The sequence below is a fragment of the Trypanosoma brucei genome, chromosome 9 (genome assembly GCF_000210295.1).
Source record: "Trypanosoma brucei gambiense DAL972 chromosome 9, complete sequence".
NCBI lineage: Eukaryota > Euglenozoa > Kinetoplastea > Trypanosomatida > Trypanosomatidae > Trypanosoma > Trypanosoma brucei.
Window position 1 is genome coordinate 1,760,482 of NC_026742.1, and position 27,599 is coordinate 1,788,080.

At 43.1% G+C, this 27,599-nt stretch overlaps 11 protein-coding genes across 11 annotated transcripts; 1 reads left to right on the forward strand and 10 right to left on the reverse strand.

Annotated features, from left to right (window-relative positions):
* Positions 1 to 83: 83 nt before the first annotated feature.
* TbgDal_IX8300 (hypothetical protein, conserved) lies at positions 84 to 1,607 on the reverse strand (the record flags this gene model as incomplete). The annotated part of the gene is made up of 1 exon (XM_011778718.1): positions 84 to 1,607. The coding sequence occupies one exon, from the start codon at positions 1,605 to 1,607 to the stop codon at positions 84 to 86; it is 1,524 nt and encodes a 507-aa protein (XP_011777020.1).
* Positions 1,608 to 2,149: 542 nt separating this feature from the next.
* Positions 2,150 to 5,602, reverse strand: TbgDal_IX8310 (hypothetical protein, conserved; the record flags this gene model as incomplete). The annotated part of the gene is made up of 1 exon (XM_011778719.1): positions 2,150 to 5,602. One exon carries the CDS (start codon positions 5,600 to 5,602, stop codon positions 2,150 to 2,152), a length of 3,453 nt encoding a protein of 1,150 aa, XP_011777021.1.
* A 398-nt stretch (positions 5,603 to 6,000) lies between these two features.
* Positions 6,001 to 6,321, forward strand: TbgDal_IX8320 (hypothetical protein, unlikely; the record flags this gene model as incomplete). The annotated part of the gene is made up of 1 exon (XM_011778720.1): positions 6,001 to 6,321. The coding sequence occupies one exon, from the start codon at positions 6,001 to 6,003 to the stop codon at positions 6,319 to 6,321; it is 321 nt and encodes a 106-aa protein (XP_011777022.1).
* Positions 6,322 to 6,398: 77 nt separating this feature from the next.
* Positions 6,399 to 7,334, reverse strand: TbgDal_IX8330 (hypothetical protein, conserved; the record flags this gene model as incomplete). The annotated part of the gene is made up of 1 exon (XM_011778721.1): positions 6,399 to 7,334. One exon carries the CDS (start codon positions 7,332 to 7,334, stop codon positions 6,399 to 6,401), a length of 936 nt encoding a protein of 311 aa, XP_011777023.1.
* A 627-nt stretch (positions 7,335 to 7,961) lies between these two features.
* Positions 7,962 to 8,975, reverse strand: TbgDal_IX8340 (hypothetical protein, conserved; the record flags this gene model as incomplete). The annotated part of the gene is made up of 1 exon (XM_011778722.1): positions 7,962 to 8,975. One exon carries the CDS (start codon positions 8,973 to 8,975, stop codon positions 7,962 to 7,964), a length of 1,014 nt encoding a protein of 337 aa, XP_011777024.1.
* Positions 8,976 to 12,001: 3,026 nt separating this feature from the next.
* Positions 12,002 to 17,740, reverse strand: TbgDal_IX8350 (ubiquitin-protein ligase, putative; the record flags this gene model as incomplete). The annotated part of the gene is made up of 1 exon (XM_011778723.1): positions 12,002 to 17,740. One exon carries the CDS (start codon positions 17,738 to 17,740, stop codon positions 12,002 to 12,004), a length of 5,739 nt encoding a protein of 1,912 aa, XP_011777025.1.
* A 1,489-nt stretch (positions 17,741 to 19,229) lies between these two features.
* On the reverse strand, positions 19,230 to 19,838 carry TbgDal_IX8360 (T. brucei spp.-specific protein; the record flags this gene model as incomplete). Its single annotated transcript, XM_011778724.1, has 1 exon — positions 19,230 to 19,838. The coding sequence occupies one exon, from the start codon at positions 19,836 to 19,838 to the stop codon at positions 19,230 to 19,232; it is 609 nt and encodes a 202-aa protein (XP_011777026.1).
* Positions 19,839 to 20,181: 343 nt separating this feature from the next.
* Positions 20,182 to 21,441, reverse strand: TbgDal_IX8370 (phosphoinositide-binding protein, putative; the record flags this gene model as incomplete). Its single annotated transcript, XM_011778725.1, has 1 exon — positions 20,182 to 21,441. The coding sequence occupies one exon, from the start codon at positions 21,439 to 21,441 to the stop codon at positions 20,182 to 20,184; it is 1,260 nt and encodes a 419-aa protein (XP_011777027.1).
* Positions 21,442 to 21,796: 355 nt separating this feature from the next.
* TbgDal_IX8380 (hypothetical protein, unlikely) lies at positions 21,797 to 22,114 on the reverse strand (the record flags this gene model as incomplete). Its single annotated transcript, XM_011778726.1, has 1 exon — positions 21,797 to 22,114. One exon carries the CDS (start codon positions 22,112 to 22,114, stop codon positions 21,797 to 21,799), a length of 318 nt encoding a protein of 105 aa, XP_011777028.1.
* A 2,547-nt stretch (positions 22,115 to 24,661) lies between these two features.
* On the reverse strand, positions 24,662 to 25,018 carry TbgDal_IX8390 (hypothetical protein, unlikely; the record flags this gene model as incomplete). The annotated part of the gene is made up of 1 exon (XM_011778727.1): positions 24,662 to 25,018. The coding sequence occupies one exon, from the start codon at positions 25,016 to 25,018 to the stop codon at positions 24,662 to 24,664; it is 357 nt and encodes a 118-aa protein (XP_011777029.1).
* Positions 25,019 to 25,973: 955 nt separating this feature from the next.
* TbgDal_IX8400 (cysteine peptidase, Clan CA, family C19,putative) lies at positions 25,974 to 27,311 on the reverse strand (the record flags this gene model as incomplete). Its single annotated transcript, XM_011778728.1, has 1 exon — positions 25,974 to 27,311. One exon carries the CDS (start codon positions 27,309 to 27,311, stop codon positions 25,974 to 25,976), a length of 1,338 nt encoding a protein of 445 aa, XP_011777030.1.
* Between the last annotated feature and the right edge of the window lie 288 nt (positions 27,312 to 27,599).

Genomic DNA, 27,599 nt, shown 5'->3' on the forward strand with positions numbered 1-27,599 from the left:
CAACACCGTAAACGGGAAGTATACGCACGATAGAGGGGACAGTCTGCTGAGTGCTGCATTAAATTTCACACCCTCACCTCCCTTCAACCATCCAATGAAACAACAGGTTCCGGCTTTACAGCAACTTCCGCTTCCGCTTCCCCCTCCTCATCCGTTTTCTTTCTGATTTCTGGTAATCCAACAGCTGCCAACCCATCGGCCACAACCACGCGGATATCGTGCGTAGGATAGAAAACGTCTCCCACCTCCAGGCGGAGCATATTTCCGAGTGTCCACTGCTTTCCCTGAACGCGAACACCGTTACGACCATAATTAACCAACCAGAGGAATTGTGAAACCTCTTCGTTTTCCTGCACCTCAGTGCCCCCATCTTCCCGCCTCTTCGAGTCCTCCCCAGTGCCGGAGGAACTCGACTTATTGGGCAACAAAAACAAGGAAAAGTGGTGTGGGGATACAAACTCCGGGTGTTGAGTTAAGGAAACAAGACCAACATGGATGTTTGTTATGCCGTTAGACACCGAACTTACCACACCAGCGGTACGGCCAAAGTGCATCACCCGGCCTCGCACGGGAATTGTTTGAGAATCACTCACACTAGTTGATGTCACCTGTAATATCCAAGGGCACCTCTCCTCTGAATTGCTATGAACTGCCGGTTTCCAACCAAGCTCTCTCACCCCATCAAGATACGCCCCCGGAAGCTTCATCAAGTCCACATAGGGTGCTGTTTCATTTATCACCCCAGGTACGAGACGATCCGTTTGGATCCCCTTGGATTGTAGGGTTCGCCATGGACGGCGATAGAGTTTTGTAAGATTCTCTATTAGCTCAACACGTTTCTCCACATCCTTTTCTGCTGCAGCGACGAAAGTACCGGGGTGAATGTCAACATCATTACTCCACGGGTCCTCTGACGGCTGTAGTGTTTGGATGTCTATTTCACCTGCGCCATCGTCACCACACGGACGGTCCCGTTTTTTCTCATTGCAACCCGCCACAATTTCTTCTCTCTCATAGGCATCACCATTGTTATCACTCTCTCTTCCTCTCTTGGCGGGTAATTGATGACTATTAATCTCAACAGCGGTGCTCCATGCAAGAAGATTAATAAAGTGATTAGACATGATAACCTTCGCTTCATCATCGTTAAGCCCCACACGTTGTTTGAGTTTGAGCAACTCATCTATGACAGCACCCGAGGAAAATTTCCCACGTTGGAGCACCTCCGCCGTTAGTCCAATCGACTGGAGGCGATTTGATGCCAGCAGAGATGCCAGCGTAACTTTGGGTCCTGTTTTCTCCGCCTCGTCTTGTGGAGGAGTGATATCACCAGCAGCAGCACCGCGCTTTGCGCTCCCGACGCCTTTCCGCAAATCCTCAGAGGGTAAATGAAACAACTCAGCAATGTTGAGAAATGAAGACTCAACAACAAGTGCATCTGACACCGCATCACCCACAGCCACCGGTGCTGTTCCTTCTGGGACCTTGCCTAACAACTCCGGGAACAAATACAAGGGTGGCTCATAACTCACCGGGTGCTTAAACACCAGCTCGCAGTCTCCAACCAAATGTGTAAAGGATTCTGAAAGGGGTTGGGGGGCACTCATCCTCTCTCTCTCTCTTTCTTTCTCTCTTTTTTTCCTTCTACACGGTCTGACACACCCGTTCAAGCAACCCTCGTGGAGATGAATCAGGAGTGCTGTAGAAAGAATCTTTCTGTTCCTCGTCCAGAGGTGACGGAAAAGGGGGGGGACAAGATGGGGAAGAGCAAACGTTAATAGTGACCGATCGTGTACGTGGGTGTGTAGCTGTACGCACTTTATATGAGGAAATTAGACAGTCACTAGGGGTTGGACCTGATAACAAATAAATAATGAGAGGCTACCAGTCCGTAACACATGAGAAGAGCATTGCCGTACGATAAATGTATGGGGTCACATACCTCAAATGACAACGTGAAAAGAAGGTGGAAGAAAATTACGAATTGGTCATGGGGAGAACGGTCTTAAGAACGTCTCAGAGTGCTTGTGGGGGCACGAACAACGACTGGTATGAAACCCGTACTGGATAGCGGAACTACACAAAACAGAAATAGCATGTCAGTTGGAAGTTGCTGCTGCGGTTGTTTTTGCATTTCCTCCGTGTTGACTTAACGCAAATCTGTACTGGGGTCGTCACCACCCATGTTTGCAAAGGGATTAAAGGCTAGTGGCAAAGGATTGCCGCCCAACCGTTGAGATGCGCTATTCGCTGGTGCAGTTTCTGGTGCTTGCAGGAGCCCGTGAACCCCACTACCAACCCCAAATGGAGGACACTGTGAAGAATCACTCACTGACACTCCCCCAGCTGCAGGAGATGGGTTAAAGTTCTCAACCGGCCACATCCCACCACTGATTTGACTGTGAACAGAGTCGGCGCCGGCTTCCCGTAAAAGTGCTCGGGACACATCCGACAAGGTGACGCTGTGATTATATGGTACACGATTTAACGGCACATCCTCCGCGGCAGCAGCAGGCATGCCATTTGGAAGATTATACGTGTTTTCATGGGAAATTTGAAGGCGATTTTGGGCATCATCGCTAGACGGCCCATTATTCATCTTGTGGTTGAATGGGACAACATCAGGCTCACGTGACACGTGTGTAGGTTCACCATCTGTCCTACCAAAATTTTCAGTTGTACCGAGAGTCAACTGGACGTCCTTCTGACTTCCAAACCCTCTCTCTTCACACATGTGAACGACCATGACAAGTAATTGGTCTCGTTCCTCAGTTATTTTCTGAAGGTCCTGACGTAGAGTCAGAGTTTCCGTAGTGTCACCCCTGCTTCGTGACACGGCTGCGCGTAGCTGTTCTTCCAGCATATTCAGTGACTGAGCCAAAGCCTGATGTTCCTCTTCCTTGACACTGACAGCTCCTTCTAAAAAAGCAATATTCTCATTGAGGTTACCCACCTCGGAGCGATGTCGTTCTTCCCGCAGAGCCTCTTCCTCCTCTCGTTGTCTGGCGTCCGCTCGGATTTGTTCTTCAAGACTGTGAAGATCTGACTCCAACTTGGCGTTCTTTTCAGTTAGTTCGCGGATTTTACTCTCATACTGCTCACGCAGAGCGTTAACCGTTTCGTCTAATAACTTTGTTGTTTCTACGGGTGTAGAAGGTTGCGAGGTCACAAACCCCACAGCACCAGGCTGTGTGGGTGTCTCAGGAACTGCTTGTGGAAAGGGGAGGGGCGGAGAACTTCTCACCTCCACACTATTATACTCCGTGACAGCTGATATTGATTGCTTTAGTTGCGACCCCAAGTAATCTCCTTCCTTAGGGTCTGGTGCTGCTTTAATGATACCCATACGCGTGCGGCAGAGATCACTGAAATCCTTCATAACCTTCAAAAGAGAGCCCTTCATTGCTTCATCGTACAATGCAGGTGCAGTGCGTTGAAAAGCACATTTGGGTGGCTCACCCCACATGGGACTAGACGCCCTCACATCGAAAAGTAAGTCCTCGAAGACCTGAGGTCCGCCCAAATGGCTAAAGAAAAGTTCCAGCAGTTGTTCCTTGTTTATTACCTCCCCCTGAGGCGACGGGGTACACTCAACCTCCGCCTTTTTCGACTTTTCATTAGGTGTGCAATTGCCCATACCTCCATTTTGATCATTCTCAGGAGCATAGACACAAATGGCAGCACACAGTATAGCGGACCAGAAGCGGACGTGCACAGGTCCTTCATCACGACACGCACGCTGCAAGAACCCTCTGTAATGCGCCGTATCTTTTAGGAAGTGCTGGATCGCCCTTACGTCACACACTATCCACTGCAATAACGCCCTAAAGCACGCACTCAATGTGTTGAGATCCATCTCCCCGTGGCCACGAAAACATTTTAACACGTATTCGACGTAACCTACGAATACAGAACCAGGTGGCTCCGTGGCCGCGGAAGCAACATGTGTCCTCGATACAAATACCTTGGTTTTAAGGGCAGGTGAGCCTGAAGAGGCTTCCAGTTCCTCTTTATGTTCTAACAGTCGCACCGCTGCGGTTGGTATCATCAACAGGCGGTCCAAAAGTAAGGCAGCGTAGTATTTCCCAACACAATCGCTGCCTCCATAAGTGCTAAATAGAGCAGCGGCAATTGCCTCACCACAGTCACCCACCAACGTTCCCTTCGGTAGTGCTACACCCGACGGACCGGGGACAGGCAGGGCGAATCTTTTGAGAATAACGTTCACAGCACTTTCTTCACACGAAGGTGTGCTCAGAAGTGTGAGAAACACCTGCGCAACGCAGGGTTGCATCACTCTATCCCCAACACCAAGCAGCAGATGCAAAGCAGCTCGTGCAGCTGGTAATTCCTTCGCAACAAAGATTGAGGAATCCTTCCGCAGCAGCATCAGAACGTGAAGTTGCAGAAATTCCTCTACGGCCGCGCTGCTGCCTTCGAGAAGAGTTGCAAGTGTTCGCATGGCCTCGACGCGCACGGCATCATCCACAGCGTCGCCAACAAGAGCAAGTGACGCTAACGGGGTTAAAACACCGCACTGCAGGAAACTTTCCTGAGTAGCCGTACCCCCCTCCGGCTGCGCCCTCGCGTCACGAAGCACACAACTAAGCACCGAAACGGCCATCAGTGTTGCCATATTCTGCGCATTGGTAAGCGGTGTGTAATCCACCTGAACCTCCTCTCCATGTTTCCTCTTCATCATCCGACTAGCCTCCGCTTGTTTCACGGCGTCTTGCAAACGCTGAACAACAGCAAACAACAAGGGACAAATAAGTTTGGCACAACCCATCTCACAGAAGAGCTTTTGGGTAGCCTTGTTTCCACGGAGCATATTGTGTGTTATAGTGAGGCAGTCGGATACAATAGCACCACCGTCTAGATCTCCCTCGTCCCTCATCACACCAAAAAGTTTCTCGAATGCATTGTTGAAGGCCAGTACCGTCTGCAGCTCAGTGTCCGTGGCAGTAATAGCGGTAATGAGCACAAGACCTTCATTTCGAAGGGCACCGTCGTGGCTATTATCGCTCAGAATATCCACTAACACACTCACACCTTGTGAGGCGAGAAGAAGTTTATTCATTGAAGATGGATCGTAATCTTCAAGTCTCTGCAGCAACTGTAGTGCATGAAAGCGTGACCAAAAAGAGCCCTCTTTCATATGACTCAAGAAAAGTGGAACTTCACTCACAAGTTCCTGCAAAAACGAATCGCAAATGCTTTGTTTCCCCCTTTCGGACACAGCGTAGGCAGGACCAGTTGGGAAACCACTAAGGTCTGTGACATTTGCAAGAATCGCTAGGGAGGACTCCACAACTTCCCCGTCTTCCGAATAATTTTGTAGCAAATTGCACAGATGTACAACCTCTTTCGGTTCCATTACATATGGAAGATCGACACACTCCCGCAACTCCCTGAGCGCCTCACGCCTGTCCTGAGCAACTGTGCATGATTGAATACGCGTGATTAACTTTCTTGTATGAACGTAATCCCCCTCCGGCTCTTCTCTGTCCTTATTCCCCTCTTCGACAGCGGCAGCCACTTTTGACGTATCTGTAGGGTGCACGATATCATCGCCGAGCAATGTCTTAACCAAAAAACTCATGATACCGTCTTTCTACGCTAAAAAGAAATAAAATATGATGATGCACACGCGCCACTCGGTGTACACACTGATTGTATTTTTCTCCCACTCCCGAGAGGCACAAAGCACTGGTAACGAGTTCTTGTTTGTTATCTTTCCAAGCGTTTTTTTATTGTTTCTCGCACGATTGTATGTGTGGGTGTGTCTTTCTTTTAATATTACACGAAAGACAACAGACGCTTGTCCTTACACGAGCACCTGTGGCAGAGCAAAGGAAAAGAGGAAACTGTGAGAATCAAATGCACGAGTACCAAAAAATAGAAAATCAAGACAAATCCCGTTGATTATCTTTTTTTTTTTAAGTAGGGGTTAGGGACGGAGGTAATAAGGAAATGGATGCAACATAGTTACTCACTCCGATGTCGTTATTAGAAGGAATCGAGACAAAAGTGCCTTACACGCGCATTAAGTGCACACCAATACCGGGACCACATCATCAGAGTTACGCATCGAGTGATGTGTTGTCGGAAGGTAAACATCGAATCCCTTATTCAACCAAATACACATACATCTATATATCGGTGTATATATATATATATGTAGATGCGGATGTGGATGTAGATGCATACAGCACGTACCTCCATATACCCATAACTTTCACTTACTATTTAAACGTCAAAACAGTCACTACCAAACACAGCATCACGCGCGTCCCTCATTCTAACAACCTTTATAAGTGAGAAGCCGCAAACATCGACGAACACGCCATCGAAGCGACAAAAATACACATATATACAAAAAAAAATACAAATGTGCATTAAAAAGATGTTTCGGGAATCACACCAAAGGTCTCACGTTTCACACGAACCTCACCCTTCGGTTTCAACACCTTCCTCTTATTGTATACGTGCCTCATACGTGCCGGCACAAGGTTGCGCTCCTCAAGCGACTTCATGCGGTCGGTTATGGGATGGACGGAGCTGCCATTGAGGTGCCGCAGGGAACCAACGAGATTTGAACTAGGCGCCACATCTAGAGAGAGCGGCGTGTAATGATGGCGACCGAAAGATTTAATGGACATCCCCTCGCGCTTAATGAGACGACGCTTCTCTCTTGCAGCTTGGCGTTTCGCTTCCCGCTTAGCGTGCTGAGCTGCAATTTCCTCGATGTGGTCTACTTCATTCAACACGATGTCCCGTTTCGGGTGACGGCGGTGCGGAAGGGTTTTTTTCGTTGCGAGTAATGAAGCCTTTGATACCTTCTTTTTGTCCTTCTTCTTCCGCTTCTTCTTCTTATCTTCTTCCTTTTTTGCTACGTTGGAGTCCCCTTCCTGAACCCCTTCCTTCACTGTTTTTTGCGCCTTCTTCTTCTTCTTTTCCGGCCGTTCCTTTACCTCTTCCTCCCACGTCTCGTCAGTGGAAAGGCTGCCGTTATATTTTTGATCCCGACCTCGAGTCAAGAACTTCACAACCCTTTCATGATCCCGCTTTTTCTTCTCCAAGTGTTTAACCGCTTTGAGCAGAGCCTTCTGATGGTCATCATCGCGTGGGTTGTAACTTTGCCCGGGATGCGGAAGTGCCACGGCGGCTCGATTGTTGGGTCGCACATATGCGCACTTGCGCTTACGAGGCGCCTGAGGTTTTGCAGGTAACACTTCAGGAGGGACATTCCACCCACGACTCGTACGGACGGGTTTCGGTGCATTGACGGCCCGCTCATCGGCACCTGACCATAAGTCACGCAGTTTTGACATACAGGCTCGCAGATTAATGTAAATATAGCGAGCAGTTGTAAACAGACGCGAAAAACAAAAAAAAAGAAAAAAACAAAAACACCGCACGCACGCACGCACAAACACACACACACACACACACAGGTACACACGATGTGAGAATCTCTCTTTTTGCAACTATATTTTCGGAGAGAAATAAAATCAAAACAGAAAAAACGATCCACCCTTCGGCTCTGCGGTTACGAATGAGTGTTTATACCGCGTAATACCTTTATTGTCTCAATCCTTTTCTCTCTTTTCTTTTTTATGTTCCCCGAGGCTTCCTTCCCTCTTACGTCTCCTTTGGTGTGAGTACTGAAGTTACCTCAACAAGTGGCAAAACTGACACCACTACCCTCGATTGTGGAAAGCAAGTGAGTGCATAAAAGAGAGGGGAAAGAATGCGCAAAGAAGAGTAACAGAAAAAAAAAGAACGAAGGCATAAGCTTACAGCGGGGGAAGCCATCAAACACAAAAGAACAAAATATAACTAAACACCGGACACCAGCCTTTACCCGGAAGCCCCCTGCTTCACAACACGCATGCGCGCTCATGCAAGCAAAGAGAACACGAACGTTACCCGCGAAATAACCTTAAATAACATATCACTTAGAACTTTTTAAGTGAACGCCGTTGCTTTGAAGCCTCAAACATTGACTTGTGAGCACGACCCTTTTCGAGGAACCTTTCTGCATTCCGCGTCCACCGCTTGCTTACCTGAAACTGATAGAAATCCGAATAACACGGGTTTTTCCGCTTTCGGCGATGCATTGGCCGGTCGGAGGCTTCATGAAGATGTTCCTCCTGACTTCGTAGCTTGTCATCCTCAGCACCAAAAGTCGAAACTAACTGTGTTGGATCCACATCAGCGCCTTGCGTCATTTGGCGTACAACCTCGCTCACATTACGCGGGACAACATAGCGGAATCCGTCCTTATCACCTCCGCGCTTGTTGATTTCCTTCAACTCTCGTAGTCGCTTAGCTGCAGCACGCCTTAGTTGACATTCCCTCTTACTGAGATCCTTAAAATATGAATGGGCCTTTTGCAGAAGTCCATCCGCTTCCACAATCTCACTGCGCTTCTGCTGCGCGTAATCATCGAGGAAAGGAAGATGTGGAGAGTTAAACCCACCGCCTCCGGGTGCATCAGCGCTAGTTGAATCACGCTTACCGTCCTCACCACCAATAACCCTTTGAAGGAGTTGTTTGTCTATTTCTTCTTGCGATGGTGGCGGCAATTCAAATGGGACGCTGATATCTCTCAGTCTTTCCACCTTTTTTTTGTTTGGTAAGGCAACCGCCACCTTTTTATCTTTCTTTTGGCCTGCTTTTTCCTTAACGGGCTTTCGCTCTGATTTTTTTGTGGAACCCTTGACGGGTTTCCTTCCCTTTTCAGTCAAAATCGCCTTCTTGCCCCCTTTCCCGTGGGCACGTTCCGACGCTTGTTTCCTTTTCTTGTCATTTATTCTCAACCTTTTGTTATGGCGCCTTTCCTCTTCCGCGGCAGCCTCCCGTTTCTTCGCTAAGGTCTTCATCCTTTTAATATATTTCTTATTTGGTTCCAACGGTTGCAAAAGTTGTATGGGACTCGCACCAGCTGAGCCGCTACGCTTCGCTGCCATCGTGAACTAATGTTTTAATAAACTGAAAACAATACGCCGCCAACCACCGTGTACCACTCCCAGTATGGAAAGAACTTGAAACAAGCCGTCAAGGCAGTGCGTGGCCGTGTGAGAGGGTGGATGTAACAACGTGTTGACGCAAGAATTTTAAAAAAAAAAAAGAGAGCGCCACACCCGCATGACACGAATGATCAGATGAAGAAAAATAGAGAAAAAGGTGAAGAAAAACAAACATACAGTATAACTCACATATAGAGATGATTACATATATAGATACATATATAGACATAGGTAGATACAGTTTTAAATGGTGATTTGTATAGCAATATTTGTATATAGTTGCGTACAAAGCACAACATATGACAGTCGTGGGTGCACACACGTCAGTACTTTATTCAATCAGTTTTTAGTCACTATCACTGTTGAACATCACGCAATCAAGCAAGTACGCATAAGCACACATATATATATGCATTATTAGTGGGGGAATATAAATATATGTATAAATATATGTATTTATGTTTCCTTTCCTTTCCTTCCTTTCTTTTTTTCTTTGTTTGTTTTTTCCTCTTTCCTTTTCTTCTGTTTCTTTCTCAATATATATATATATATATATATGTGTGTGTGTGTGTAATCAAATGCGTGTAAAAGTTATTTCAAACACACACATACCGGTGCATGTGTCCGTATCATACCTCATTTAGTTCGCACCTCCCACCCTCGCTCATAGCGACAGAAAGAAAGTGAAAAAAAAAAATGAGAATGTATGAATAAAAAAGGGAAAGGGAAAGGGAAAGCAACAACAGAAACATAAAAAAGGGGGAAAAAAGAAGTACATATAAAAACATACGCGCAGATTTTACGCCATCGGTGAGGTGGAAATTAAATTTTTGCAGGTTCCTTCCTGTCCCTTCTGAGGTAACTGCATGAGAGTGTATTTGTCTTCTTTCTTTGAATATCAGAAGGAGATTGTAATAATAATTATAAAAACATCAGTCAATAACAATAATGGTAATAGTAGTAATTCGAAAGTATTTTAACATACGAAACAAAACACAAAAGTAAAAAAGTAAAAAAAAAAGACCGAATATTGCAAACATTGCGTAAAGTCATGCGCGCACGATCATTTTAAATACCTCTTCCCTTCTTCGTTTATGCTTTTCGTCAATCTCTTTTTTTTTTATTCCATTCTTTTTATTTCCCACCTCCGCTTTCGTCCCCTTATTTGATTTTTTTTTTTGCGTTTCTACTTTTTATAATTGCTCTACCTACGTCCCCCTTTACTTTTTTAGTTATATTTGTTGTTGCCTTTAGCGTAAATTTGTTGCTTCTGGTTGAAAAGGAAAGGGTAAAACTTAGCCCCACTTTTAAAAATATTTTTGTTCTTGTTCTCGTTGTTCTACTGCCTTCGTATTCATTCATGCATTCGTTTATTTATTTATTTAAATATTTAATAATATATCTTTCCTTTTCTTTTATATTTGCCCAAGATTAAAAACACGACACATCTACCCGCACTTCTACACATGCCTCCTCCTCAAATCCGTACAAATTAGGGAGAAATTGTGTGCGTAAATATATATATATATATTACATTAATAATAATAATACCGTGATTTAAGTAATGACAATACTGAGAATAATTTTTTTTGTTTTTACGCGTACGAATCCGCTGTTGTGTGTAACAATTTATTTATTTATTATCTCTCGTATCTCCTCTCACCTCACGATTCCCCGATAAAAAGAAGTGACTAGCGTCTCCTTTTTTAAAAAAAAAAAATTTGTACTTGTGTGCCTTGCTGTCTTTCTTTCGTGTTTCGTTTTCAATTTTTTGTTGTTGTTGTTGTTGTTGTTGTTGTTTTCGCTTCGGTTGGGTTCCTCTCATTTATTATTTACTGATTTTTTTTGTTTCCTTTTCGAAACTTGAACACTCCGTCTTTTTCTTTTCTTTTTTTTTCTTCCATTTCAATAGAAAAAGTTTCAAAAGGTCGAATATATAATTAAACATTAAAACATTCATTTGAATATATCATTTCGACACGACACAAATTTATTTCCACTTTGTTACCAAACTCACCTTCATTGTAATCCACAACTTCCACTTCTTTTTACACCTTTAACTCACTTATCATTCAATTTTTCGCTTTCTTTTTTCCCCTTCGCCCATTATTTATTTTTTAAAAATAAAATAATCACTGAATTGACACCGACTGTTTGTCATTTCACTGCTGTGTTTTTGCTTCTTTTTTTTCTTTTCTTTTTTAAAAAAAGAACCTCGTTTTTGTTGATTTTTAGCCATTGCGTTTCCGTTCACATACATCCATTTATATATATATTATTTATTTATTTATTTTCGTAGAAAAAGATGACGAAGAGTAAAATAGAGCAATTGAGGGGACGAGGGTCGAGGGACGGTAAAGCCAGACACGATGAATAAACAAACAAACAAGCACAAAAACTAATATAACGAATAAAGCGAACCGAAAACAAACAAAAATTGAAGAAAAACAAAGAAAAGCAACGACAACAACTGGAATGATGATGCAACGAAGGCAAGTCACGATATACTTCAAACTGGGAAAAAGTAGAAAAACGTGTTAAACCAACAGGATGAAGGTAAAAGTGAACGGGTAGGAAAGAGAAAGATTTTTTTAAAAAAAAAAAGACAAGAACGAAGGAGATGAATAAACCATAAACAAACCGCAAATAAAAGGGAGTGTTGCTGAAGAACGGCAAGAAAAAAAAAAGAGAGATAAAAAGCAAAAAGATTGAACGAGGTAAGGGTAAAATAGAGAAAATCAACAACGGTGGGTGTATACAGGCACACTGAAAAAAGGTTGAGGGAGGAAAGAAATCGCAAACGCAACAGTAAAAAATCGCGATAAAGTTAAACAAAGGAAAGAACAACAACAAAGGTCACAGAGAAAGCGACAGAGCATGGAAAAAAAAAACAACAACAAAAAGAAAAATAAAATAATAATAATAATAAAAAGCAAGACTGATCGCACAGTGCCCTTCTACATTACCTACGACAGCTCGAATGTATCCCCTGCGTACATGATGCTGAGTTGAAGTTTATTATACATTAGTTCTTCTGTTGGGTACGGTGGCATCTTCAAATAGCGGAAACACGTATTGACGGATGGAAGGGGCCAATCTATTCCCACAGCTTTAGTTCCGTTGCCCGTCCGTGAGATCCGCCGTGACCGATCACCGCCTTTTCGCCCGCCGTTAGAACCGTCTTTGCCATTGCCTTCCGTATGGGAGGCATCAGGTAATGTCGGCATATGGGTACTTTGCACAACTGTAATGGCACCAAGTGCACTGATGCCGCCATGCGGAAGGCGCGGGCAGCCCGTACAGAAGAGAAGAAATGCTCGTTGCTCACGGGGGCCAAAGCGCTTCGCGAGAATATTCTGCAGCATTGTTATCTGTGGGGACTCGCTGTTATAACCATGATCGGGGACGATGATGGATTTGATCTCTGCAGCTGTCCAGAGGGGTTCGGAATCCCTGATGCGATTGCCACACAACAACGACATCGCCTCGCTGGCATCAAGTGCTGCTAGCGCCTCGCAAGGGACCACATCACGGAAACCATATGTAATGAAGCGGATGGGCATAACGACTGACTCATACAAGAGAGCGCTGGCAGCTCGTCTAATGTAAGCGGATACATTCGTCAAGTTTACGCATGTGCTCTGTCCCTTGTCTATCATCTCGAATCTATCGTCACCGGGCATTGTGAAGGGTAAATCAAGGGATGATAACTCTTTCGAACTCATTGAAAGCAATGAACGTAAGCTGGAAGCCACTTGCTTATCCATCATCTCCACTTCTTCGATGCCAAGTGACATGAAGTCGATGGGTCGCTCCGGCTCCCACGGCTGCTCCTCCTTTTCCGTGCAGCGAAGCACTATACGTGATGGTGGAATTCCACGGCAAAGAAACAGCGCCAATGCAGGACTGATATCCAAAGGAAAGACAACTGCATCGGTGAATGCCCGACCCAGTACGGTGCCAACGAGATAATACAACTGGGCGCGCTCTTCATCCACCTCGAAAAAATCATTCATACAGAGAAACCTTTCCGTCAACGCTTTAGTGTCACGACAGGAAGACAGCGATAGATCTGTTGAAAAACGTTGCAGTACTTTGGGGACGGAGCTACACGGAAAAAGTCCCTCAGGGCGGGACTCCACCCTCTGCTCATCGTCAAATGTCCTGCTGTTACTCTTCGACCTTAATTGCCGGTTTCCACAACTGTCACCACTTTCATGTGTTGTTGATGAGCGTGAAGAGTTATTCCATAGCCGCAGCCGACACTTGGTGAGCTCCCTTGCAATGAGGGTGTAGAAGTGTGCCGTCGGTCCCTGGCCTATCCCGACCTCACCCTTGAACTGAATCGATATAGGCGCACGGCATTCCGCCCCTTTTCTGAGAACCATGTAGGCTCCATGAAGCAAATCATTGCGACTGACAACATACTTGTGGTTTTCATACTTGGACCACTCTGACGGATACACCTTGTACATACGATACCTCCGACTCCCCATTGAGCTTCTTATATTCGCATGAAGCGCGCGGCGAGCACCATACGCAAGAAAACGTACGACATCCTCCCGAACGGATGGGGGAACAAGAAACTTTGCCTCCGTCAAAATGAAGTCAACCCAGCGTGGAACAGCGATACGTGGTGGCAGAAGCGCTATACGAAGCGCCGATGCCGCTACGGATTTAACAAGCTGAGTTGTCAGAATGGCGCTTACAAAAACGTCGGGGTTGATAGGGATCGTATTCGCCACCATTAATGGTTGAAGTATTTTGTGAAGAAGGATGAGAAGAAGAACATCCGGACTCTGCGAAAGATGTGACGGCTTACGCACCAATTTCGACGGGTAGGCAGTGTTCAGCTCTTCCCTCGACCGCAGGCCACAACAGCAGTGTGTGTGAGCGTCGCTTTCAAAATGATGAAATCGGTTCAGCTGCCAGCTCGTTATATGCTCCTTGTCCTCAGTTGCTGACGGCGGTACTTCCCCATTCACAATGTCCCCACGCAACAGAAGGAGTGTTTTGGATAAGCCCTTTTCTCCACCACCCAAGTTCAAAGGTTCTCCGTGACTCTCTGGGGTCACAAGACAGCTCTCCAGCTGACCCACAACATCCACTAGACCCAAATTCAACGCCCGCTGCATTATGTTTCCCATGAGAGTTTCCTGATAAGCACAACGTCCCGTGGGTGACGTATACAAAACATACCGATCTTCCATGGCATCGTGCAACATACGCTCCAACCTGCTTGGTTCCTCCAGGTCCACAGGCGTTTTTTTGTTGTGGGCATCAAGTTCGTCTAGAGATTCGATCGTCTCCCGCTGCGCGATGAAGCCGTCGATCAGTCGCTGCAACTCCTGCCGGAGCTCAACATAACTCATCGTTTCCTTTTTTCGCGACAAAACCAGTTGCACTCGTTCCAGAAACACCTCAGCAGCGAGAGTCGATTGCGGACAAGGAGCAACTTCGGTACCCTTGGTGGAGTTAGAGTCTGTGCGGAATGTCCGCTCAATATCCCCAATGCTGGAAAACAAATGTGCACTAATAGCAACGTTCACACGTGACTTTGGCTGTACTACTGTGTCAGGGGCCCCCGCTGCAACACCATTAAAAGATGAGGAGCGACGACCCGTAGCACCGCCATCACGCGAAGTGATAAAATGGCTATGGCAACTAACACAGAGAAAATAGTTACACACATTACAACCGAACCCCGTCTCCAGTTGCTCTTCACATGACTCGCAGGAACGTTTCGGTGCGATCACCTCCAGTGAAAGCAACAAATGACCATTTGGACAAGACTCACGTACCGTTAGTTTCGAACCGCGCTGCGACACTGCACGTTGGGAGGGCGTGGAACTAGGAATATCCCCGGATTTGAGGCTGCTGCAGGGTTGATTCCTTCCCCGATCGTGGCTAACACCACGGCGGCAAGGATTTCCCGAACTGGATGGGTAAACTGTCTTGCGACACAGAGATACATCCTGCGATAGCTGCGAAACTGCACTCATGGCTTTGGTCAGCGGCACACAAGTCACACGCTGCGATGTCATCAGCGATTCAACAAAGGGCAAGTTGCTGATAAGACAAAGGGCAGAAACTAAATTTTCGATTAACGCCTCCACACCACGTGGATACTCGGCCATTAATTGTAAGAAACATTTGAGACGATCTTTCTGGCAGAGCCGTTTAAGTTGATCAGCGATACGCACACCCCCAAAAGTTGCTGGGTCGGTTCCTGTGTCAACCGTAAGGCCCGGGACAACTCCCTCACTTACCAACGCACCGGAAGATTCAGCAGCGCAAGTCGCCCCTATTTCCTCATTTGTATCATACTCGCCTCCTCCAGTGTTCGACATTAATAGATAGCCCAACACCGCATCCGCAATACCCATTTTAGATATCTCAAATGCTGTTATATTTCCCGACGTTTTCTCCATAACCCTCAGCACTTGTGCCACTACCTTCTGGTGCGTTCCAAATACCATAGTTTGCTTTCTCAGTTCTTGCACTGACTCCCAAAGGGCTGTAACACAACCTACATGAGACCGGGCCGAAGGGGGAACTGAGTTTTCACTCATCTCTTTCTCCACAGTTGACAGTATCGCACGAACCATCGCCATTAAGTGCATCGTTCGGTTCTCGGGTCCCTCCAGCTTGACTTTTGGTACCATCCGACGAATTTTACCATCATGATCATCTGCCTGTCGATCATCCAGCCTTTTGCATTTCGAATTGGCCAAATTTTCCAACTGCTTCACTAAGCCGCATCTATAAGCCGTCTCTGCCGCTTTCCACTCTGATGACCCTGGGTGGCGAAGAAGCCACACCATCATCGTGAGAGCCACGGATTTCGTTGCCTTGTCAGCCGAAATGAGTGCGGTGCGAAGCATGTCACACAACGGACGCATTGTCTTGCGCAACAGTTCCGTAAGTTGCTGGGGTTTCTTGGCCAATATCGCTGCCTGAAGCAGAGCCGCGCAGGCACACACGCCCAGTTGCATAGCCATTGATCCCGACGCCCAGGTTGCATATTTGCATAGACTCTCAAGATACATCTCCGCGATCTTCATGGATGCGGCTGGAACTGGCGCGCTGTTGTTGAGAACATAGTAACGACACAACTCCGACTCACGCCTGTTTACTAGTTTGTCCATACCAGAAGAAATTGGCACTCCTATATTTTCTTCTGCAGAGTTTGCTATGTATTCAACAACACCCGTGACATCCTTCGCTGCTTTCACAGATCGTATATCTGCTTCATTCATCACATGAAAGACAAAGGGGACGAATTTGCGTGAAATATTGAGCTCAGCACCTCCAAATCCGCTGCAGATCTTCATTGTTGCAAGATTCGCAGTTAGTATCTTTGAGTGTATCCTAAGCGTCACCTCTTTTGTACGACGAGCCAAGCAAGTTTCCAGCGTCACACAAGCCTCCTCCGGTATGGGACTGTTATGCCGCATTTCATCTTCCCACATCCATTTGTGCACAGGAAGAACTACTTTGGGCTTTGGCCCAAAAGCCTCACTGGGAAGTGGGGGGGATGCCAAAATAAAGTGACGTATGGCAGCAATGGAAACAATATGATTTTTATCGCGCCGATGTGCGGCCCGTGATATGCCACCAACAGGAAAAGGGTCGGACAGAAGCATTGTAATGCTCGGGTCTGAGTCATCGAGTACAATTCCATAAAAAGCCCGCGCTTCCTTGGAAAGAAGCATATCACTCACATTAACCCAATCTGCCGTAAGGATAATGTCTATCATCGTTTCCGAGAAGAGAAGACGCTCAGAGCGCACGGAAGGGTCAAGTGCGACGTTACCATCGTTTAACAAAAGAAGTCGGTAAAGACATCGGCAGAGCTCCGATGTTATCATTCTCTGCGCAGATGAAAGGCGGTTGAAGAGCACAGCCCGTCGTATGAGCATGCCGAGACACTGCAATGCCAACTCCAACAACGACCATGAGTCTGGCGATGATTCAAGACTTGACGCATACTGCTGAATCATACCTTGCAAGAACGGCACAAGAATGTGGTCCGTAGTTACTACAGATGGCTTGACGCAAGGTTTATTTTCCTGTTGTTCATCTTTAAGGGACTTGCAGCAGGAGAATAAGGATACTACACTGCTGAAGAATTTCCTCTTCCTCGTTTCTGACGGTAGTACAACCTTGGAGCAAACGGCTAAGAGAACGTCGAGAGCCTGTCGCGTAAGTAGGGCGTTCTCATACTGTGCAGTCTTGGTGACATCTCTTAAGCCAAGGTGTACTAAGGAAACGCTACTTTCATCCAGCGTGACGAACCGAATAAGCCGGAGGACCTCCTCCATCAGCATGACGCGATCCAAGTTGCTGAAGCGCATCTCCCGACTATGAACACGTGCAAGAACTTCCGTTGCTATACGTACAAGGCGCTTGTGGTATGGATGCACTCCACAATACGAAGTGGGGACATGTTCCATTATGAGTGAAAGTGCGCGAAAGATCATCGTCAAGGCATCGCCAGCCCTAAAAAAGCGCTCACTCTCCGCCATGTGTACTAAAGTCGGCACCACCCTCATTGAATCAAATCCACGTAAATAAACCTCTACACCCATTACGAGAGACATGCACATGTCCTCCAGTGCACCAACCACTCTCTCAGGGTCTTTGCTCAGATGTTGAACCGCCTTAATTTGCTGCTTGGAGTCCACCACTAGCTGTCTTGACATCGTTCCGCCAACTGATAATAAATTTTTAAAAAATCACAATCACCACTGCTTTGATAATATTCACAACAGCAACAACAACAGTAGCAGGGTGAAAATATGCACCACGAACAAACGATCGAACACGCCCCAAAACTATAATACGAGTTGTATCAAACAGAAGGGAAGTCGAATCTTGTAGGGAGAAGAAAAATAGAATCGAATGTATATATAAATCAATATATATATATATATAATGATAAAAGATAGATAGATACTTGAGGTAAGTATAATTATACCTATCTATATCTAAAATATATGAATATATATTTAGAGATATATATTCTCTTTGTTGTTACTACAGTAGTTTGTGAAAAAAGGGTACGGTAATACAAGTATAGATGTTTAAAATGTCAATTTAAGAGGAAAAAAAAGAAAAGGAAGCGCGAGGTACGTTAGAATATGAAATAAGAAATATGTGGATATTTAAGCAATGAGCGACACATTGTTACTTTAATTATTTCAAAAAAAAAAAAGCTTATTATTAGTATTATTTTCAAAGGACCCAGAGGAAATGTCCACATATATATATTTATTTATTCATAATTCCCCCTTACCGACCTTAATAATAATAATAATCATATGCATCATGAACATGCGCATCACCTCCAAAATAAAATTATATATATATATATATATTTGAAAGTTTTATTAATAGTGTTTGACCACCAGCGACGTTTTTCCACTAAAAAGAGGTGACTGTAGGATTCTTTTTTTTTTTCGTTCCATTTTATTGAAAACCTTACACCTTTGCCTTCAAGATGTGCTACTGCTACCATTTAAGTGTTGGGCAAGCAAAAAAAAAAAAGAACTAATGACGATGGAGGGAAAAGATGAGAAAAAAAGAAAGAAAGAAAGAAAGAAAGAAAGAAACAGCAAAAAAAAAATAATAATAATAATTAGATATAGAGAATGCATTTAGGAACGTTTTGATAGTAAAATGCACAGCTGAAGTAGTTAACAGAAAAATGTAGCCATGCATCAAACCACCCGGTTGATAAATGGATATCGCAAAAGTCCAGTCTTTTTCTTTTCCTTTTTCATTGTAGATATATATTTTTTCTTATATGAATAAATATAAATATATACTTTATGTTTATATTTATACTTATATTTATATATTTCACTGCCGCTACAACCACACTTTTTAAGAGCAAAAAAAAAAAAAAATCTCACAGTCATTTCTTTATCTCCTCCCTCGCTTCCTCACTCACATGCTTCATCATTCCTCGTGTCATTATTGTTACCACCTTTTCTTCTTCGTTTCCTCCCTCTTATCACTTGTCGACATTTCAACCAATTAATGAAAGCACATGCGCACATAGGGAAGTAAAAATTTTAAAAAACAATAATTTTTTTTTAAAAAAAGGAGCAAAACACAAATAAGGGCTAACGAGAGAAGAAAATAAATGAAGATGACGGCAGTTCCTTTCGTTAATGTATGGAACATACCTCAACAATAGCAATAATGAACACATGAATGAATGAGCAAAAGGGGTTCGGCACCCCAGCGTGGAGAGCGACAAGTAACAATTTCGAATAGAGGTGAGCAAAGGAAAAAAAAAAGGGAAAACGGGGAAGAATGAGACGGTAAAGCACAAATAATAAATGAAAACAGCATCGGAAGCAACAACACCGAGTAGAAAACACTATAAAATAAAACACAAAATGATAAGCATGTCGTTGGTTTTACAATTGAAGTCAAACCATAAAATGTGCATGTGTTCGTCAGTGAAAACCCCCGCACATGCGACCCGCACCCTTTTATATGCCCACCATCCCTCACAGAAACCGACATGAATAAAGGCGGTACGAATAGAAAGAGTAAGGAAGAGAGAAATATGAAAAGCAAGTAAGAGGGGAGGGAAAAGGCAGTAAACCGCGGCGAAACTTCTGAGGAATAACAAAAAGTAAACCAAACGTGTCCAATTCGCTCATCTCTTCCTCTCACTCTCTTTATTCTTTTTTTTTTTCTTCTCACGGTTGTATGACATGAGTCTCTAGACATGATACAAAAGAGGGCAAACTGTGGGCAGTAAAGAAGAGAGGGGACGACACTCATCAGGTTGTCAAGCAAAGGACCGTTAGCAATTTCCTTCCCTTTTCCTTTTTTCCCTTTTTCCCTTTTGTGGGTGTACACCTACAATACCGGACAAAACAAAAGAAAACAAAAACAGCACGTGCAAGAACACGAGCTCTACAATATATGAAATACCATTACCAGCAATGGTTCCTCATCATATCATATCATATCATATCTTCTCTTCTTATCCCATACCATCTCATATTTTCCTTTCTTCTTTCACTTTGCCAACACACCTCAGTATCACAACATGCGCCAACGTCCCTCCCCTCCCCTCCTTTTCTTCCTCTCACCATTCTTCTTTTTTTTTTTCCATTATTACCTAATCGTCATCAATCAAATGGTCACTGATGGGTTGGCCCTGCGTCAATAGAGGCGAGAGCTTCTCCCATGACTGCTTCAGACGCCCCGCGTATTTGATCTGCAGGTCAGCAAACATCTTTAGAATTGTTTTGATGTCATATTGCTTGTCACGATGGAAGCGATGAATTTCTTCCTTGAAAATCGCCTCGCCATCCGTCAACTCCTGTCGCGCCCTTTCCAATAACTGTTCTTGTTCACTGATTTCATTCTCCAGTTTTGCGCGGCGTGCTGCCTGCCCAACCTGATCCAACACTTTATCCCTCTGCGCCCTGAGACCTTCTAACTGGCGTGCGAGGGCCTCCACATGATGTGCGCTTTGCAGCAAATGTTTTAGTGTTGCACGGACGGAGCCACACATGCCGTGGTAGTAGCTGAGTGTTTCGACTACTTGTTTTGTTTCATCATTAGCATGCTCCACATATAGAGTAGAAAGTTGGTCATTGTGCTGGCCAACAGCCGAGAGCACACGAGTGAGTGATGATTGACCAACCATCCCGTCCACCTCCGCCACTTTTTCAAAAGCAACACCAAATTCATGCAGGGAGTTGCTGGTATTCCTACGCCGGTCGACGAGGACTTGCACCTGCTCCCTCAATACCTTCATACTCTCGTCCAGTTGTTTAATATACCTTCGCGTTCCCTCCCATGCAGTCATATCAACGGCACCGTTATTGACAGCTTGCGAATATGCCGCGCCAGCGTCTTCCAGCGTTTGTGCATCATTCCACGTGCGGGAAAGCACTTGACCAACGCTGTCGCCAATCGAATTCCTCAACGACCTGCCAGCGCCAGCAACAGGGGCTTGCATGCGCCGTTCCCACTCCGTCTCATCCATCTCAAGAAATTCCTGCAAAAGTTGTGCGGTGCGAAGACGTGGGTGAGCACCAACGCGGGTGAGGAATTTCTTCAGGGCGCGCTGGCGGTAATCGCGTGTCCGAGTGGCACTCTGAGAAGCGGAACCGACGATTTTATTAAATGTCCCATGCACTTCCTTTTCAGGAATGGGTGGTATGATGCAGTACGGGTATGCTTCACAGAGTTGCGTGCGGAACCATACAAAGTCATTATAACGCCTTACCACTTCCATTTCCTTGCGTGGGTACATGGGCAGTGTGGTGGAAGTGCGGATGCGATACATCCAATACGCCAAATCAAGGGCTCCTCCGCCTTTGCGCTCTTCCGGCTCCAGAACACGGAACTCAAAGACATTTTCAGACATCTCACAGGCTTTTAAAAGATAAAATTTCCCCCTCAATTTGTTTTTTTTTTCCTCCTCCTTCCTGTTTCCTTACTTTTGTGTGTGTGTGTGTTATCTGTTGGTGTAACTGCAAACACGCTTTGATCAACTACTATCTGCCTCTGCCTCTGCCTCTTCTTGTCTTTTATTCCCCTTCCTTCTCTTCTGTTGTTGTTTCCTACTGTCAAAACAGACTGTAAAACAAAAGTCTTTCAACACTAAACGAATATGCTACCGAACACACTTCAACACTGCAAATCTAATTTTTTTTAAAAAACGATTCCTCCAAAATGTCAAAAACAAAAGCATATATAAACATATATATATATATATATGTTCATGTACGCATAAGGAAGCGAGAAGGAAGGAGCAATAAAGTCAAAATATCACAAAAGTGTGCAATCCACATGTTTAAAGAAATTATATATATATTAATCACGTACTCTCCGTTGGTTGCACAGCGAAAGTCTGGAAACACCAGCAAACTGGCAGCAGCGCATAAGATACTGCGACGTAATTTAACAAAGATAACTTTTACCGCCATCCTTGGTGAATAATATAATCCTTTAATGGAGAATGAGTTGCAATACTTTCTTTTTCTTCCTTTTTTTAAAAAAAAGGAGCAAAAAATAAAAAAAAATAGGCGGTTCGGCATTTCTATGGAATCGCCCGCACGCTTTCATATTTAATTTTACCTTTTCCTTCTTTTTTTTTTTGTTTGCTGTTAACTAACAAGCATCAGCGAGGTATCTATCTACTTGAAAAACTAATACACTAATACATATACCGCTTGCAATAATTTAGTATATAATATAATATTACCAATAGGAGACAAGAAAAATGGGGAGAAAAAAGAAAGAAAGAAAAAGGATCCGAAAAAGTGGTGCGGCAACAGTGGTGAGAATAATAATAATAATAGTGGAAAGTAAAAGGTTTATACTTCAATATCCTTCACATAAGATAAAAAGGAATAAAGCGGAGCCGATGGGTGAAATGGAGGGTGTTGGGTGGAAAATGAGTAAAGTTTTTTTTTAAAAAAAAAAAGTAAATTATTTGATAAAACGAAACAACAATAGATAAGAATTTTGTTATCACCGTCAATAGCCAACGAAAACGACAAATCACCAGGGCAAACAAGAATATCATCAAAACATAATCATCAATGAAACAACGGGAATTGATAAAAAGAAGAAGATATATATTTTTTTTTCTGTGAAACAATAATACTGATCGGAGGGGGAAAAAAAAAGAAAATTCTACACCCCGCAAGGAGTCGCATAAACATAAGTACAACAGAACACAATTATTAATTATTTATCAGAAGCGCCTTTTTTTTTTTTACTAATTACTGTATATCATAACAAAAACGAAATTACGCCTCCGAATAAATATAGAAGTATAGGAACAACAATTTTACATCCATCAGTCAAACAAAATGAAATATCTAAAATACTGAAGAGAAGAGAAAGTAGAGGTAGAAAAGAAACAAAAGAAAAACGGGTTGCAACCACACTTATAAACAATATTCTCAAATAAAAATATACAAATGTACATATATATATATATTATTTTTTTTTTATATATTTATATATTTATTTAAATATAAATATAAATATATATATATATATGTTTGTGTTACTTACCCTTCATGAAAGGGGGAAGAGGGGGAGAAATGTGAAGTTAAGACACACCTCCACTCCTCTCTTCTTTTCTGTCCCGCACTCCCCCTTATATGCTGATTTGTTCTGTTCATTATATTTATATTTTATACTTTTTACCGTATAATATTGTTTTTTTTTTAATATTATTATTATTATTACTTATTACTTATTATCATTTTGTATCCCTATCTCTCTGAAGGGAAATACGTAGAAGTTAAGAGAAGGGAGAAACCGTTTTTTTTCTTCTTCCCACACATATAAACACACACACACAAATAACAACAACAAAAAACAGCCAGAACAGAACAAAGCACAGCACATCACAGCAGAACAAAACAAAACAAAACGGACCAAAATACGAAGAAAAGAAAAAAATGGAAATGCCCAACGCGAGAAGAGGAAGACAAAACAAAAACAAAAATGAAGTCACAAACGTGAGAAAATTTGTTGAAGGAGACGGAGTTTTCAAAAGAAAAAAAAAGAAGAATTAGGAGGAGGAGGGGAGGGGGGAATAAATGTTAAAGCAGAAAGTGGCAAAATATGATATGATATAAAAAAAGGGGGGGAAAGAGAAAGGTAATCATACATAACAATAAACAGAGGCATATAAATGTGAATATGAATATGAATATGAATGTGGTACCGAGAAAGGAAGAAATTCAAAAGTTGAAACATAAAAACAGAAGAAGAAAAAAGGAACGTAAAATTCATTGCGTCCACAAAGGGCAAACTAACTCGTGCATGAGCACTTTTTATTTATGTGTGTTTATGTGTGTGTGCTTGTATGTAAGTTTATTCTCGTTTTACAAACCTTTGCTATATATTTTTTTTCCTTAGCTTTTCCTATGCTTCCTCACCCCCACCATACACACACGCCCACACACCAACCCCCCCCAAAAAAAAAAAAATCGCCTCCTTCTCATTCATTTGCCTCAGCTCAATTCATTTCGTACACAAACATGTAAATATATAAACATATATATTTACATATTAAATTATTATTTATTTACTTATTTTCATAAAGTTATAACAAAAAAAAAAGCCCTCATATGAAAACGCGTTAACGTCATCCCCATTTCTTCCATTTATACCCAATTGTTCTTTTTCTCTCCCTTTCTCTCTCTCTCTCACACATATATATATATACATACCGTCAAGCAGGAGAGAGGGGGAAGAAAAAAAAAAGATAAACAAAAAGTGAAAGCAAAAATAAAAATAAAAGTGAAGCTTAATTCTTTTTTTTTAAAAAAAAAAAGAAATTAAACAAATAAACCACCCAATTCATTCATTCATTCATTCAGTGGCAAAAGGATAACCCAATTACATATAACATATGGAATATAATATATAATATATAATGCGAATGAACGGGTAGTAATGGCATGTGACTGTGTATATATGTGCAAAAATCAATGAGCGAAAACAACTGAGTAAAAAAAAAAAAGAAAAAAATGAATGAGTGACGAGTAATGGGAGGGGGGATGGAAAAAGGAGCGGTAATAACAATACAATAGTAATAATAATAATTATTATTATTATTACTATTGGAAGAAAAAGAAAAAGAGACAATAATGAAAGGACAACAAAGAGCATGCGCGAGGGAAGATGAAAAAGAAAGAAAGAATAAAAAATGAATAACTCCGTGCTATTCTATGCAAAAAAAAAAATAAAATAAGAAAACAAAATATTAATATTAATAAACGCACTAATAAATAATCAATTAAAAAAAAGGGAAGGAAAAAAAAAAGAATCACAATTTCCTTCTTTTCTTTATTACTTACCTTTTCTTCACTCATTTCTCTTTGCTTCCTCACTTTTGTTTTTCTTTTTGCTTCTTCCTTCGCTTCTGCTGCTTCATTTCCCGCACACACAAACGCAGACACAAAAAAACACATCATCTTCAGAATCAGCACCAGCACTAGCACCAAAATAGAAATCAATCAACAAAAAAATTCTTTCCCCCTCCTCCTTATTTGATTTTATCTCTCATTTTATTATTTTATTTTATTTTTTTTAAAAAAAAAAGAACACACAAACTCAAGCGGATAAAAACCATCTCATCTCCCATTAAATCCCCTCTTCCACTCCAACAACTTCATCCTTATAATTTTTTTCTTTTTTTTTTGTACCTCTTCATTTGTTTCATTTATTCATATTCCATTTCTCCGTTTTTAGACTTTTATTCCCCCTAATTTCTCCTCTTAAAGAAAAAGAGAAGAAAAAAAAAGTGAAATGAATCTAACACTATTCATTGGTTCGATACTCCACTAATCCCATTTTATTTTTTATTTTTTATTTTTCGGTGGCATGTAAGACACAGGAATAAACAAACAGAGGATATTAATGTCTTGCTTTTATTGTTTCTCTCTTTAGAAACGATTTTTTTTTTTTTGCTTTACCAAAAGATAAAACGAAAGATCAAAAATTTTTTTAACAAAAAAAAAAACGAACATCATGAAGCCAAAAAAAAAAAAAGAAACTGCTACAACGGAAAAGAGAAAAAAAAGATAAAGAGAAAAAGTTAAAGAAGGTAAAATGCGTAGACGTCGCACAAAATAGCCAAGACGGACGTTAAATCACTTTCTCTTCCACTACGACACGAAATCAGACAAACGTGTGATATGAAAACGAAGAATTGAAAACACAAACATAAACATACGCATACAAAACACCCACCAAACCTCTTCTTAACAAATTGAAATAGCCGACACGACATTTAAGGGAGGGAGAAAGCAGCAAAGTAACGCAAACTAACACAAACAGTAACAGAAACATTAAATACAAAAACACAATTCACCCAACCACACACAAATGTCTCCCCCTTCTTCCCAACCCCTCCATCATTATCATTCTTCAAAAAAAAGTTGGTTCAACCTGAGGTACCTCTGCATAAAAGAGAATATACGCCTTCTCAAGTTCTTGCATTACATCAACAGACCGCGAAGGTGTAATTGCTCCATCATTACAAAGGTACCACTCGCCAAACGCCACACGCACATAACTTGTGTAATGTCCAGACATCTCCGTACCGCTATGCATCAATACGCCATACAAACTATATCGCAATGATTTCTCCCCACCTGTCATGAAGGTTTCGGGGTATATGACATTTACAAGATTCTTCTTCCCATACTCGTCAAATCGTTTCAAATGCAAGACTAATAACTTTGGCCATTGCCTCACGACAACACATCGGCTTCCCGAGCGAAGGCGTTTGCATCGTGAGCAGTAAATACGATTACTTCCATCCATTTTCTCCGCTTTACCTTCCACAAAGTTAGCCTGAAGAATGGCCTCAAGATTGGCACCAAATGGCATTTCGTGTCCTATAGGTAATGAAAGATCCAAAAACGCTTCAAAGGTCCTTGAAGAATTTTCGCAGCTGTTACAGAAACAAGTCCCAAGCGTGGTTCCCCCAAAGAGATCGTAAATGGGAGATTTGTCGAAACATGCGAACTGATCACGCCACATCCCGAACGCTGTCTCCTCATCCTCCTTGCCAACATAACCCATATCATCAATGTGCAACTTAGCGCGAGGTGCGGTATTCATTTCATTGTGCACTACCGAAAGGAAGGTTCTAAGAAACTCATGCGCATCCGCTTGAGTGAAATCCTTAAATTCATCATTGTACTTCGCTGCTTCGGATTTGAAGGTAACGAGAAATTCCTTTGGGTCCCCTTCCGACATCCTAAAGAAGTTCAGCATCGCCGCCGCTGCCGGATGTGATTCAGCATTCAACTGGCACTGCTCTAAGGCGAGAGCCAACGACGGGCTCTGTCGAAGACACTGCACCACCGAATTCATATAACATGTGTTACCTAAGTTTGGAAGCGGAATTGGCAGTGGCCACATGAGATGTTTTGGCAACGCCGAAACACGGATGTGCGGCCTAGGCACCTCTAGATGAACATCAAATTCGACTGAAGGCGGGCGTGGGATTCTATCTTTCCTAATCGGACTAGTCGGTCGGCTACGGGACGGCCGCCGGGTGTTTCCACGCGCCAGCTGAAGATCCGCCAACGAAAACAACTGAGAGTCAGTTGTGTCAGTCCGCTGCAATGTACTTTTCTCACGTGGGAGTGCAGTACTATCGCTTACAGCAGTGTGCCGGGGGTATAAATGCGGCAGTTGATGTTCCGACACCTGTGACATCACCGCAGGGACAACACCGGGAATCTCCGCACGCATCAGAAATAACCCCCCACCACACCACACCCGTCGTTTGTTGCGTTGGTAATGCCGTGCACGAGGGCAGATGGAACAGAAACGGTAGTGGTAGGGACTTCTACGAAAGACGAACAAAAGGAGCCCCAGTAATGGAAGATTTTCTCGTTGCCACTCCTCTCACTTGGGTTGAAGAGCAGCAGTGACACAACCAACTACACACACACACAGACGCACAGGCAGACAAACACACACGAACCGCAGGCGAGTTCCACAACGCACGAGGTACACACAACCTTCACCGATTTCCCA